Raw genomic sequence first — 15,241 nt, 5'->3', positions numbered from 1 at the left:
GCTAAGTCAACAATGCTTTGAGAGAAACAAAATGACCCCAATGCGACTGTTTCTTCCCGCCCTCGCAGGACGACGGATGTGCTGTTAAAGCTGAAGGACCCCCACTACCCCGAACACGACCTGGGGACGCTGTCGCTCGCGGTCACCCTCTCCCCGAAAGAGGGAGACTTCAGAGAAGCTGTAAGTCCGCTGTCTGGGCTTGAGCTAGTGGGGGGCGATCAGCTCAAACTGGTCACTTGAACAGGTGAAGTAGAAAGCAGAAGCACAGAGACTGTCTGGAACCGACCTTGAATTGTTCCTTCTGCGCTTCTGATTGATAATGTATCAGTGTGACAGTCTGGGAGCTATCCTGCTTTTATACTTTTTAAGGTTCACGGATGACATCAGAAATTGGTAAGGTACTGCACAAAAGAAAACCCCAGCCGCAGTGAGCTGTGGCTGTGCTCTTGCTCTGCTGTAAAGGTGCTGTGGGTGTGCTTTAGCCCAGTGTTCATTGCTGTTAACTGAACAAGACTGGGGTCAGGGAGCCACCTCACTGCAGCCAGTACATTGATCGGTGATCTCAGCTCAGCAGAACCTGTCCCTGGGGACCTGTATCGACCATTGAGGGAGCCCTGATAGTCTTGCTCACTTCTTCCACGAGCTATGAGCTTGTATCCAGGAGAGTAGCACAGCTTCGGCATTTAACATTCGTGCGGCGTTGAATTTACCAGTGTTTTTCGCCGGGAGATGCATCTGTTGTGTCGCGTGTTTGGACTGCTAAGCATGTCGTTTCTTTCCCAACAGAAAGCAATGTACAAAATCCACTGCTGGAGGCCTTACAGGGCAACAGTGAGTCCGCCTGCAGTAGACAGTAACCCTTCGCCCCTGCCCCTGCCCCTGCCCCAGTCCAGACCCCGCTGAGCTAGAGAGCTAGTGAGCCGTCTAGAAAACAGTGCAGAGCGCTGTCAGCACCTGAGACCCTGAGACCCTGAGACCGGCTTGAGCCACAGGGGTTTGATGGGGCTTTTTCGTCATGTCCAAGATAGGATCACTGATAAACCTGACTGATTTTATAGAGGTGGAAATGCTTTTCTTTATTATGTCAGTATTATTAAATGCCCTACAGAAAAACAGTAATACTGGAAAGCTCTGAAACTGGACTCATAATATTTAATTTGTACTAGATAAACCATCGTCATTGGTAAAACAAAATTATACATTTTATACAATTATAAAATTTCCAGTTATTGCAAAAACATATAAGATGATCACTCAAGGAGATGCATTTTGGTTGCAAACTCGTGCAGCTTTCAGCAATCTCAAACTGACAGTCAGAACTACTTTACAAAACAAAGAAACAGCTGAATTGCAACACAAACAGGAAACTAGCAACAGAAAATGCAAGAGAGCAGTTGGCTCTTCTGTGGCTTTGAGCTGTTTACCTTATATTGACATAAGTGCTGAATGCACAGATTGGGAAAACCCATCAGGGATTCTGTATGAGCAGTTGAAGAGACATGGTTGATGTGACCAGTGACTGCTTCATTACTTGGACTCACACCTGCTAGAGGGAAGGTCTGTCTTGATCTTGTCTGTTCAAACGGGCAGCTGTGATGAGGATATGATATTGCTTTCAAGTGCACTTTGCACTGCACAGCGGGAGACCTGAACTCCCAGGAGTGCAGACTGCAGCTCAGGAGACGCAGACAAGGACAAGGAGGGGTTTTGGAGACAGCAGGGGATGGACAGGGACGGGTTCGACCAGAGTCTGCTTGAAGCAAGAGACTGCAAATCAGTGGTTCAACAAATAAAAGGGAGCTGCAGCGCTATTTTGATATTTCGGGGTTAGAAAGAATCAGCATCGATGAGTGCGTTTCAAGCCACAGAAAAGTGAAACATTCTCATGCTCTTACGATTGGCACCAGTGAGAGATGTCAACTGAACAGCGATACCCAGATCAGTTTGTGTTCTAGGCCTCTGGCGTTCTCTGGCTGGTACAGAAGTCCTCTAGAGCTCACGATTAATTGGTCATTGATATCTGATACTGGTCAGTTATTTAATCTTTTCATTTTCTTTGCTGTGCAAAATTCAAGGCTTTTGCTTGCAGTAAACCATGATGAGGCAGACATCATCCAATGCCAAAGTAAGGCTTTGCTTATCTCCCAAAAGTGACAAGACACTCTGGAATGTCAGTGATGAGCGTTCTGCTTCTCAGTAGAATCTGCAATGGGCATCAGCCAGCCACATTGCAGCCAGCAGCTGCTGTATACACAACACTGCGAATCTGCAATGGGACTGTATTCCAGTCTTCCAGCTAAGTGACTGCAGACCCACCCAAATATGCTGGCGCACGTTTATGGAGAATACAAACATTTGAGTCTCACATACAGTATAAAGCTGTATTATACATAATGACACATTTGAAGATTCTGATATTCTGGCTTTGACCAAGGTTACCTGATACAGCTGTATCTGAGTGAGCCCCTGTACAGATGTCTGTGATTGTTGGCCTGTACAATAATTAAACCTGCTGCATTTTGCTGCCAGGAGGTTATTAAAAAAAAACTCCCAACGTCTCAACATTCAGACTCAACCTGTCTAACTGCTGTAACAGTACTGGGACATGATTTAAGGTGGTACAATTAAAAAGACAATGGCACAGTTGCTCACGATGCTTATTTTTACTTACTGATCAATCTGACACGCAGAACAAGTTTAGAATATTTTTAACATTGTCTTGTAACTTTTGTACCATTATTCAGCAAGCATATTAGTGCAGAGTAGACTGGGATTAAATCTCCTATAATATATATAATGGATTTTTTTCTAAGGCTGATGAGTGTCCTTGTCCTTGTTTAGGAACATGCATGCAAACTGCAGGAATCCCACAGGGTGAACCACCTCTGCGCTTACTGTACCAACATTTATTTCACAGGAAAACCTGTCTTGTGTTTTTAGCTGAAGAGCCCAGTGTCCTGGCTGAGTGAGTGGGCTTAGTGGTATGATTCGTGTTTGAGTCTGCGGGTGGAGACCGTGGGGAGCTCATTTAGCCCGTTGGGTTGAGTACTGTAGGCTGTTAGTAAAAGGACCCGCCCCCCTACTTAACAGCAGTACAAAGAACTCAGAATGGGAAATCAGAGCTTTTTTCCAGCTCATTTTGATTTATTCAAAGTGAATTGATTGTACTAATTGCAGTGTTAAACGGAGCGTCTGAAGAGCTGTGGCCAGTCTCACCTGGAGCTCAAAACTGACTCATTGCTGTTTCTTTTAGATTAAAAAATATTAAAGTGTGGAATTAATTATGGGACTAAACACAGTGATGCTTAAGGTGGGTTGTGTGACTGGGTACAGAAAGATGGAAATGCTCAAAACAACATGAGGAAACAGTGTTAGATTGTACAGCCGTTGGATTAGCATCTCCTATCTCTGGCCCCATCTGCTGGATAAACTTAAAATTTACAGTGGAACAGAGTGCTATAAAACTTACAGAATACAGCTGCTTGTGCAATGCAATTAAAAACTTCATCTAAAATTAAAAAAACCTTATCTGAAAGTATAATTTAGTTATACAAAACTCAACTGTATATTCATGTATTTCTACAGAATTGAGTAGTCACATTTTGTTATACGGCACAAACTGCTTTAAGACTCAAGAATGGTCCAAAACCTAGTGAGTTCTGTTGCGCAATAACAGGTAGAGCCGACATTGAAGGAAAAAAGTAGCGTCCCTATGAATGCTTGGCCTCCAAAAGCCAGTTATCCCTGTGGTAACATTTCTGACACCTCCTGCTTTAAAACCCCGAAAGCCAGAAGGATTGTGAGGCCCCTCTTTCACGCTCCGTATTCATACTGAAAATCAAGATCGAGCCAGCTTCTGACCTTCTGCTGATCAATGAATGAATTAAACGAGGACTAACTTCTAAGATCGGAGTAAGGTAACGTCTGCTCCCTTCAGTTCCTGAAGAGGAGGTCAATATTTTCCTGTGTGAACAAAGCGTTTGACAGTCGGAGGTGTCTTCGGTTAACCGATACTGAGAGACATGGGTTTTTACTTATTTCCAAAAGTCTGGTGAGGAGCTCAAAGGCTGAGTTTGCGTGTATATACAGTAGAGCACCTGGGCTCGTTCTACTGCTTCCGGGGAAGTTCCTTCACCCTCCTTCCTCCTTCCTCTTCCCTGCTCCCGTGCTCCCTGCTCCACACTCCCACTGCGGGATGATTAAACTGCTCTATTTCATTTACAGACCATGCTATTGAGAAGGAGTTGGAAAAGAGCGAGTAAGGTAATCAGCAGCATGCACAGTGCTTTTTCTCTGAAGGGAATGAAGTTAATGTGTGCCCGACCTGTGCTGAAAATCATTCTTTTACATCTCCTCATTTGCTCATACATTTTTATTGAGCTATTCATTCATCTTCTCCTCCAAGCTGTGATGTGTGACATGATTCCAGCTGCTTCATGAAAAAGCAAAGCCCAGTAATTCACTGTTCTTGAATGTTTTAATTTCATGCCAATCCATTTAGTTACATCTTGTTAAATTTGGAAAGTTGTGTGTCTGAGATGTCCACTGTCACTGTCAGTGTTGGTTCTAGCAACAGTGCCTGAACCAGTGTCCGTGTGAGCATTAGTGATCTTATCTTATCTAGTGTAACTGTCAGTGTCAGGGGGAGCTTTAGTGTCAGTGTGAGCATCAGTGTGAGCGTTAGTGATTTTATCTTATCTAGTGTAACTGTCAGTGTGAGCGTTAGTGTCATTGTGTGCCTTAGTGTCAGTGTGAGCGTCAGTGTGAGCGTCACTGTGAGCGTTAGTGTGTCAGTGTGAGCGTCGGTGTCAGTGGGAGCGTCGGTTTCAGTGTGAGCTTTAGTGTGAGTGTGAGCGTCAGTGTGAGTGTTAGTGATTTTATTTTATCTAGTGTAACTGTCAGTGTGAGCGTGAGTGTGAGCGTGAGTGTCAGTGTGAGTGTCAGTGTGAGTGTCAGTGTGAGCGTCAGTGTGAGCGTCAGTGTGAGCGTCAGTGTGAGCGTCAGTGTGAGTGTGAGTGTCAGCGTGAGCGACAGTGTGTCAGCGTGAGCGACAGTGTGTCAGCGTGAGCGACAGTGTGTCAGCGTGAGCGACAGTGTGTCAGCGTGAGCGACAGTGTGTCAGCGTGAGCGACAGTGTGTCAGTGTGAGCGACAGTGTGTCAGTGTGAGCGACAGTGTGTCAGTGTGAGCATTAGTGTGTCAGTGTGAGCATTAGTGTGTCAGTGTGAGCGACAGTGTGTCAGTGTGAGCATTAGTGTGTCAGTGTGAGCGACAGTGTCAGTGTGAGCATTAGTGTGTCAGTGTGAGCGACAGTGTGTCAGTGTGAGCATTAGTGTGTCAGTGTGAGCGACAGTGTCAGTGTGAGCATTAGTGTGTCAGTGTGAGCGACAGTGTGTCAGTGTGAGCATTAGTGTGTCAGTGTGAGCATTAGTGTGTCAGTGTGAGCGACAGTGTCAGTGTGAGCATTAGTGTCAGTGTGAGCGACAGTGTCAGTGTCAGTGTGTCAGTGTGAGGGTCAGGGTTAGTGTGAGCGTCAGTGTCAGTGTCAGTGTGTCAGTGTGAGGGTCAGGGTTAGTGTGAGCGTCAGTGTCAGTGTCAGTGACGCCAGCCATTTTTAATAATTGCAACAAAAGAACGGAGCTTTAATTTGGTGAAACACTATATTGCCAATATATTATCCAGTACAGTATTTTAAACAACACCTACCTGAGGATCCATTTGTGCTGTCCAGACACAAGTGCCAGTAATTCTAGCTAAATTAACACAATAAAACAAGAAACCAAAGTGAGAGGAGGTTTGAAAAGTAGCCCTTGGCCACAGTGCTACTTTGTAATCAACCCTACTGTTTGAGAGGGGTCATAAAAATACACACAAGCCTTCAATATGCCTCATGAGCAAAGCTCGTCTAGTTCACACTGGGGCAGGGGAAAGTGAAGTGGGGAGAGCCAAGGCCCAGAATGAGCCTGCCAGGAGGCTGGTTGGAGGAGCTGTTTTTGTTTTTTTTGTTTATCAGCTTTATCAGAAGTGGCACTGATCTGAGAGTTTGTTTAAGCTGTTTTTACAACATACTGGAGCTACAGTACTATAGCTTGATAGCTACCAAACCAAAGTTAAAACCCTTTTTTTATATTTGTAGCTGTGTGCACTATACTACAATATACCTGTTTGTCATATCCTAAGAGATCCCTCCTGATTTTGTATATCAATTACTGCTACTAGATCAGAAGTTTTCACGCATTGTTATTTTCAGTACAAGTGTGCAGTGTCATTTTTGTTTTTCATTTTTGATCCAAAGACTAAGACCTTGTTGCTTTTAAAAAAGCAAGCAAGCAATACTCAGTCTGATTAATATATCAGGTGGGTAGCTGCGTCAGCATGCGTAGGCTGCAAAGGAACAAGTAATAGGTTTATTCCATGCTGAAAAAAAGAAGAGAGAAAAAAACAGCTTCTAAAAAAAAGCCTTCTTCTGGTGTGCTCCACGGCCAAAACGTTGTGTTTTTTCTCTCTTCTTTTTTTCAGCATGGAATAAACCTATTACTGATTAATATATTGCAGCTGTCACTCTTAAGCAGGCTGGAAACTGGTGGACCAGGCCTTCATCATACCTCTCTGCCTGCAGGAGCAGGAGCAGTGCTGGGGAGTGCTCCCAGGCTGCACTGTCACCTGTGTATCTTACCACACTGCAGAAGGTCGCGGGAAGGTTTCACGCCCAAATAGGATAGGTGAAAGGATTCTAAAACTGCTATTGCTATAAAAAATGAATTTATTTCATGTTACTATTTCAAGCTGATGCTCAGTTTCTAACACCCCTGTCATTGTGAGGTGTTTGAGCAAGAGTTCTTGTTAGCAGCTTTGTCCTGCCTGAGAGGACAGACAATGTCCCGTCTTTGGGCAGCGCTGTGAGAGGCAGCAGTAAACATTGAGTAAAAACCAGATCACAGCACTTGGCCAAGGAAATTAATGGGCTGTTTAGTCCAGCGTGGGACTTGGTGGGATAAATCATTGAGCTCAATCTATCGACACTAGAGCAAGCTCAAGAAGGAGCAGAGAGGTATGAGTCACACCTCAAACTCTCCCATTTCCTCTTCTCATCGTCTGGATTGTTTCTGTTCGTTCAGCACAAAGCCTGGTGCTGTCTGGGGCCTGAGCCCCTCTTCTCAACTCTGCATGCACTGTATGAGAAGATCCCTTTCGCCCAACATGTGTCTCATCTGGGGCTCAGACCCTTGAGTCACCACGTCGAAATTTTGAATCTCTTGATTTCACTTGTGTTTAGCCATGCATGTGGTACATTTGTTAAAAGAGGTACCTGTAAACTTAATCTATTTTCTTTTGGTAAAAAATATAATAGATGACAGAGAACAGATGAGTAGACATGTTGCACATGCAAGGTTTCGTCAATTATTTTGCTGCACGTTCTTTATTTTAATTGCACACATGCAGCACTGTGATTGCTTTGAAAGGTGCTAGAAAATTTGCAGCTTGTTTTTATTACTAAAGACAGAGGACACCTGATGTATTGCTTACTGATTCGAAGCTCCACATTGGGTTCAACCCGGGACTAACAGTTCCCTGTCAATATTGACATCAAAATATGCAGTGCTTCAAAGCATCTTTGTACATTTGATGCTCTTGAAGAGGTGAAATAACCAGATTATTAATGCAGAAAAGGACTACATGCTGTTGAGGCTTCCCTTTTGAAAGCACTATTTCTTTGCTGAACAGAAAGCAGCACTTTGCATTCTGTGTAATATGGTTAATTGTTTTATAATTGGTGTGATATGTGTCTTTAGCTTCACTGGGTGGATATGTACAGTATGTAGCAACAGGAAGAGCAACTCCTCTCAGCTGTCTTTTCCTGGTCGTGCTTCAGAGGGCATGCTCAAAACTGAACTGAAGGAAAAATCCACCTTCAACACAGTCAAAAAGGCCCAAGTCATTCATGAACCTCTGGAAAAATAAATAAGTTACAGAAGTATTTTTATCCCCAAAGGATAAAAGGATAATGTGCCCACTCAGCTGATTAACTTGTGTGTGTCTTGCAGTCAAGCACTTTTCCTCATTATTTTCGGCACACTTTCTCTAGATATTATCTAGATAGTCTCTAAATATTGTGGTGTCTTAATAAGGGTTCATTAAGAATAAATTATTTCAAAGACAAAATCCTAGAAATGTGATTAATGTTATACTCAAGTGGCTTGTGAGTTTATTTACTCTGTAACCAGTTTTGCTTATTGTATTAAGTTTCAGTGTCATTCAAGCTAGAAACACTTAAGACAAACCGGCAAAAAATCTGTTATTTACAAAGGAGAATTTCTTTCAATATTACAGGTTAAAATAAGTCAATCCAGAGCACATCAATTAATGTTGCATGTTCAGGAGTTCGTTACAAATAGGCGACTAATTAATAATTAGCTCCAGCTCCTACTGTCAGTTGTTTCAAATTAAAAGAGCTTTATTGGCAAGACCAATGAATTAGTGGTAACAGAACAGTAACAATTAGCAGAAAATTTGTGATAGTTATTCCATGTCAGGAAGATGCTTTGTCCAATGATATACACATAGTATACTGTAGCCTGTTGCCCAGTTTTGATTGGTGCTACAGTATGTTTTAGTGCACTGAAAAAGGCTTTTCCTTACCCTGTCAATCTGTTGGTTGTATAATCCTGTGGTCTTTGGTGACATTAAGCCATTATATTGGTGCTGAGGAGTTAATTGTGGAAAATAATATCAGTGGTCTGAGGTTCAGTGAGCTGTGCAGCAAAGGCTGTGATCCCTAGAACACTGAAGCACCATTCTTAGTGCAGTGTACTGTCGTACTAATTGGTGCAGTCTTCATTCCCAAGTAGAGTACCACCAGGTGTAAAGTTCACTCTTGTAGTCATCAATGTGGACTCCATATTATGGGTAGGTAGGTCCCTTTTCAGGGCATCAAGCCCCATGGGGGAATGGGGGGTTAGGGTTAGGCCACCATTTTTCTCAGCCCTCCGACACTGGAGTTGGGGGTGATGTGGTCAGCATCACACTCTGGCTGGCCTGTTACCCCCAGAAGGATTAACCCCCCGTACTCATTTGGAAAGCAGGCTGAGTTTACCTCGGGAGCCGTCTGGAAGGAATTAGAGCAAACTAGATCGCTTGACCCTACCTGGGATTGAACCCGGGACCTTCCAGACAGGAGCTAGACGCCCTTGCCCTCTGAGCTACCACGGCTCCTGGTCTCCATATTATACTGTGACATATTGACTGAGGTGCAGCTCACTGGTGAATAATGTCTGTGATCTGTGTCATTGGTGTAATAATGGCTGTGATCTATGTGTTACTGGTGTAATAATGGCTACGAGATCTGCAATACTCGTATAATCATGCCTGTGATCTGTGTCACTAGTGTAATAATGGCAATGATCTAGTTTTTACTGGTGTACTGGTGCAGTAATGGCTATAGTGTGTGTGTCACTGGTGCAGTAATGGCTGTAGTCTGTGTCACTGGTGAAGTAATGGCTGTAGTCTCTGTGTTGAAGCACCAGAACCAGAGCCTGCGGCTGTCTGATCTGCACAGGAAGGCCCAGCTGTGGAGGGGCATCGTCAGCATCAGCCTGATTGAGGGTCACGACCTGAAGCCCATGGACAAAAATGGCCTGAGTGACCCCTATGTCAAATTCAGGCTGGGGCACCAGAAGTACAAGAGCAAGGTAAAACCCCAGAGGCTTCACAGCCTTAAATGTCCCAGTACGTATGACTGCACTGTATGCCAGAAGGAATGCCAGTGCTTTAACTAATTCAAGGTCTCAGATTAGCTGAAGCCTGTCTGAGCAAGCAACAGGTGCAAAGCAGGGTGCACCCAGCATGGGACACCAGTCCATCGCAGGGCATGCAGAAACACAGACACACATAACCTAGAGTATAGTACGTGTGTAGACCGTGGTTGGAAACCGGAGCACCTAGAGGGAACCCAGATGAGCATGGGGCGTGTATACTCCGTGCAGATAACACCATAAGGCAAAAGGTCCATAATGTGCTGGAAACCACATCAGGATGAACAGCGGTTCATCTCTAGCAGTCTGATGTTCTCTGTGCTGTAATTAACAGAGTTTTGTTCAGACCAAAATAACATGCTGTGTATTTAAATGCCCCATGATCCTTCTTCTTCCTTCCAGACGATAGCCAAAACTCTGAACCCGCAGTGGCGGGAGCAGTTTGACTTCCACCTGTACGACGAGCTGGGCGGCATGATCGACATCACCGTCTGGGACAGAGACGCTGGCAAAAGAGACGACTTCATCGGCAGGTTTGTATCCGACTACCTCCAAATTAGTGTGGATCCATTCCAGAGATAGAGCAGCTTACTGCTGGTGCATAAAAGCCTCCTCACAGGAGATCAGGAACACTATTTGATCGACATCACGGACACGGGACTCATAGCATTCACTTGCTGAATCAGTCGCTCGTGTAGAAATCTCTACGATGTCAATCATTGGCCTTGACAGGATGATGTCGTATTAAGAAATGGCACAACAGGATGTCCAGTATTAGAGTGAAGGAAGTCAAGGAGTTTTACTGGTGCAAATCCTGAAAAGTGGAATAAGGTCAAAGAAAGAATAAGCAAAATAAAAAAGATGCACATTAATGACTAACGATTTATAGTCCAGGCAGTGTCCTGTGAGTCCAGTTAGTGTGTTCCGAGTCCAGAAGGTATGTGGAGTGTTCTGTTGTTCCAGTTTTCCTAACAGCTCTTTTCCTCAGCCTGGTGCCACGTGGGGTCTTGAACTATCAAGTCAAGTCTTAACAGGATTCAGATCTTCTGTTAATAATTTGCACGAGCAAACATCCCTTTCCTTATAGGAATATGTACAGTGTGGAGTCATGTCATAGAGGAATTCAGCTATGTGAATGAGAAAGAATGCGTATTGAGGCAGAGCTGTTGGACGTGAATCTCGTACGCTCAATCTGGTCACTATCATGGTTTTGAGGATAAAGATTAACTTGAGAAAAGTACAGTAGGTGATTTGCAAAGTCAGAGTGGCCAAGCAAGAGAACAAATGCTTATTATTCACGCAGCTGAGAATCTCTTATCTTGGTTATCCTCTCGCATCTCTCCCAGGGCCAGCTCTCGGATGGGCAGCTCATATAGTGCGTCAACATCAGTGTTGCACTTTTGTGCAGTGCTGAAATCTGTACTGAAAACTGCTTGCCACTTGCCGTGAATTGTACAGGCTTGTTTTGACGTGCCCCTGTGTGTTCTCGAGATAAATGGGACCTGGTGTCTTGTAATCTCCAGGTTGTGCAGTGTCTTGCAGAGATTTATGCCTGGGCAGCACTGCACTGGGGTGAGGAAATATGCCTTTAGTGGAGAAGAAGGACATTGATTTTCAGGGATACAAGAGTTTATCTGTATGGAGAGGTTCTTTATTCTTGTCAGCACATCATGAACCTTTAAAGTCAGACAGGATATGTCCAGATACCTGAATAATTATCCCATAAATCAGAGCCTTCTGTACAGTGGAGGGCAGTATTGCACATGAACACCAGGTGATATATCTGCAATGGTAGGGGTTTATCTTCCCTGTGTTTTTTCTGTATTACGTTTATATTGATGTCAGTATTATCTTACTCTTCTCTTTCCGCGGAGTCTCAATCACACTTGTCAGACCTGGATTTTGTAAAATAACACTGGCCTCACAGGGGGAGAATTTATTCCTGTTATTACTGTTAGCAAAACAGTAACTTTGTAAGTCTGCAGTTACTGGTTACAGACATTTGGTTTTAAACACTAAAGCCTAAAGTTCAATTGTGTGTTTTCATGATAAACCTGGCAAAATAAGTAACATGATTTAATCTAATAATTTAAACTAGTATAAATCCTGCATTATACAAACAATTAAAGATTTTCACATTTTTATTTGTATTGTACTTAATAAGCATGCAATTATTTAGTGGATCATGCTGTATCTCGACAGTCATTTAATGTAAAGTCACACGCTGTACAGTATGTTGAAAAAGTTCCAGTAGGCAGCTGTGTCAGCATGTGTAGGCTGCAAAGGAACAAATGAAGGTTAATTCCCTGCCGATAAAGAACAAAAACCACACCTAAAGAAGGCTCCACAGTCAAAATGTTGTGTTTCTTTTCTTCACTTTTCAGCAGGGAGTAAACCTTTACTCGTTCCTGCTGTAAAGTATATATGGTTTGATTGTTAAAAGTCCAAATATGAATCGTGTTTTCACTTCTGTCCTCTTGTTTGTGTCTCACCGGTGATTCTGGTGAATTCTGATGGGTTGAATTTGTTAATGATCTCAAATAATCTCAGAGGATTTTACTTAACATGTACAGTAACACTCTAAACTTGTTTGCATTAAATCTGTAGTTATCTATCTAGTATTTGCCCAGTCTTGCATGTGGTCTATTTTTGGATGTCACTTGACTCGTCTACTATGTTTGCTAATCCTCCTAATTTGGTACTGTCTTCAGATTTAATAATATAGTAACAGACGAGTTCTGGAACCCAAAATGAAGTTTAAACAACTGAGTTTCTGATGCAATTTTTTACCATGGTCATGGGAGGCACCTGTGTTTGGACATTCCCAAGACCTTGAACACTTTTAATGGTCTGTTTTATCTTTCCTTAGTTAGGGGGGTCTTTATCTTGCACTTGGAGTTTCATATCGATTAACTCCCATCCCTGCCATAACTCAAAGGTGCAAAAGCATGGAATGTCTTGTGTTACAAGAAGTCTTTGTGCAGAAAGAAATCAGTTAACCCCTTTTTCTCATCTTATATCTTTCTTCAATAATAATATAATAATTTACTAGCACCAATACTAAGTAAAGGTACATAATCTATACTGAAAGGAATTAAAATACCTCAGACTCTATAAGTTCCTTAATGCCCTTTTAATATAAATCGGGAAGCACAGTGTTTCTAGCACAGGTCCCTGTGGAACTCCACTAGCTAGATCATCCCAATTTAAGCACCCACCCCTTACCTGTACTCTCTATTTTTCTTTTATATCAGATGGTTTATTTGTGTCCATCACTGCTGCTTGGTCTAAGAACTCTAACATGTAACTAAGCAATACTGTACCTTCCTTTTTTCGAAACCCCCGCTGACCTAGATCTGCTCAGTATGGTTCTAATTATTTTTTATATTTTTACATGTGATAAATAATTGGTCCAGTTTCTAATGGTAATGGTTTGATTACTTATTTCAGAGATGAGTAGTTTTTGGGTGCTATATAAGCAAATCACTCCTTATTATGAATCGTTATTAGAGATAGTTTACTACTAGGTATTCACGCTATTAATGCTTTTTTGTTGTACTCTACAGCAGTTTATAAAACAAATGCAATTTGCAATCCCTAATCCTCTAAAATGTTATATTTTCACTTCTCTTAGTTTCTTTGTGTTTGCTGGCGGGACATTGTAAATGCAAGGGGTTGTGTCTTCCTCCAGTTGTGTGTTCTGATTATATTCAGGGGGCTTGCAGACTAATCGAGCACTGTGGATGCAGTAGGAGGATTCTTTAAAGTGGTTGTTTGTTTCTGTGGGATAGAAGAGCCCTGCTTGACTCCAGCTTGGCAGTAATATCAGAGCTCCAGTACTGAGAAGCTCAGTGTGGCAGTTTCTTCCAGATGTGGCGTTGGAAATCACAGGTTTAGGGGGATGATTTTGAGGGAGTTGTCTCTGTGTTCTCTGTGGTGCAGTGTAGAGTGGCTTGGGGCCTGCAGTGATTGTGTAGGCCTTTATGGAACGCGTGGTGCTCTGGATTCGTAGACTCAGTTTGTCCTGGTTCTCAGCAATGTCTCCCTTTGACCCAGCAGACATCAGTAGACAGTGCTGGGAATATTGAAGAGTGTGGGCACACCGTTCTGAGAATAACCGCTGAAAACAGTGCCCTAATTCACAGCAAATGTCAATAAAAACATGGTATTACGCATGTTTTCCATCAACATACAGGACACTGCCTGGACTATAAATCATACAGTATATATGTTTTCAGTTACCAAAGTCACAGAACCTGATTATCAAGGTTGTTATACAGTACAGTACTTCGAGGCTGCAGTTGAAATTTTGCTCTGGTCTCAAAAATGTTCACTGGTTTTCGGGGAATAACCCTTTACAGTATTTGCAACCCTAACCTGCTGGTGTGCAGACAGGAACGTTGTGTGTTGTACAAAAACCTGCTCCTGGAGACTGGCCTTTTCAGTGTGTCTGTCCTTCAATCTAAAGGCCAGTAGTTTCCTGCGGCCACACCTCTTCCTGTCTGCAGTCCTAGGGCACCTCCTCGGTAATATTCCCAGATCAGCAGGAACCTCCTCTCAAGCAATGAATCCTAAGACTCTTCTCAGGTGAATGACATGTGCCTGACGAATGACAGGAGATCTGTGCTTGACTAGGGGCCTCCATTTCCAGATGTGTTTCTGAATCGCTGAAAATGTGTCCCCAGAGGCGAACAGGGACACGGGTGATACGGTGCGTGGAAAATGAGAAAACGGAGCTGAATATTTATTGATTGATACATTTGTTTATTAGCTATGCGTGAGACGTTTCAGCTCTGCAACGTGCAGGCCATGTCCACCGAGCACATGTTTGTTCGTGTTCTTTAACGTTCTCGATCGGAGCCAGACCTCTGGATTCCTCGGCTTTCGTTCTTGCCGTACTCGCACGTTTCGTTTTTCAACGTCATTGGCTCTTCCGGTGGCGTTCTATCCCCTGGCTGTGCCTGATGCCTCTTTCTCGACAAAAGCCGGTGTGAGGTCGGCAGGCAAACACGGATCAGGACTGGACCTGCCAGCTCCCCTCTTAGACACAGGCTTCGTTCCAGCAGCTGCCTGCGGTGGGCTGGGTTTGCAGGGCTACCTTTCTGCCTGTAATTGGCTATTTCCCATCCTAAGTGCCTATTTACTCGAGACTGCCACCTTTATCTCGGTTGGCTGGCCTCCCGGTCAGTGCATTATCCCCCTCTTCAAAATCAATTGACGTTTTCATTAAAAAGAGATTGTAAGCTATTTAGCTGAGCGAAAGTGGCGGGCTGTAAGCTTGTCACATTACAAGTGATGGGTGTTAAAGTAACAAGCGATAGCGGAGAATTTAGGTTTTTTCGCACTTTGATTTGAGTCCGCGTTCTTCTGTTATTACTGCTCTGATCGTTATTTATTAGCTTATTTAAAGGGTGGACATCCGTGCATGTGAGGCTGCAAAGCTAAAAAGCACTGGTGTGGTATTAGCGCTGGTGTGCATGTGCTGTCATA

The 15,241-nt window shown here is 43.4% G+C and overlaps 1 protein-coding gene across 11 annotated transcripts in view; it reads left to right on the top strand.

Annotated features, from left to right (window-relative positions):
- mctp1a (multiple C2 domains, transmembrane 1a) overlaps nucleotides 1-15,241 on the top strand; it is a 195,548-nt gene that overhangs the window by 75,022 nt on the left and 105,285 nt on the right. For 9 of the 11 annotated variants that reach the window (XR_001480038.2, XM_015360520.2, XM_015360537.2 and 6 more), the window contains exons 5-8: nucleotides 69-180; nucleotides 4,225-4,263; nucleotides 9,518-9,688; nucleotides 10,154-10,284. Coding sequence is in view for 10 of the 11 variants with exons in the window: in XM_015360520.2 (XP_015216006.2) it covers nucleotides 69-180; nucleotides 4,225-4,263; nucleotides 9,518-9,688; nucleotides 10,154-10,284 (453 nt within the window). In the remaining variant the exon portion in view is untranslated. The remainder of the gene's footprint in view (nucleotides 1-68; nucleotides 181-4,224; nucleotides 4,264-9,517; nucleotides 9,689-10,153; nucleotides 10,285-15,241) is intronic. The other 2 variants (XM_015360523.2, XM_069187528.1) reach the window with 1 other exon arrangement.

This window comes from Lepisosteus oculatus, chromosome 3 (genome assembly GCF_040954835.1).
Source record: "Lepisosteus oculatus isolate fLepOcu1 chromosome 3, fLepOcu1.hap2, whole genome shotgun sequence".
Taxonomy (NCBI): Eukaryota; Metazoa; Chordata; class Actinopteri; order Semionotiformes; family Lepisosteidae; genus Lepisosteus; species Lepisosteus oculatus.
This window is presented reverse-complemented; position numbering and strand designations above follow the sequence as displayed.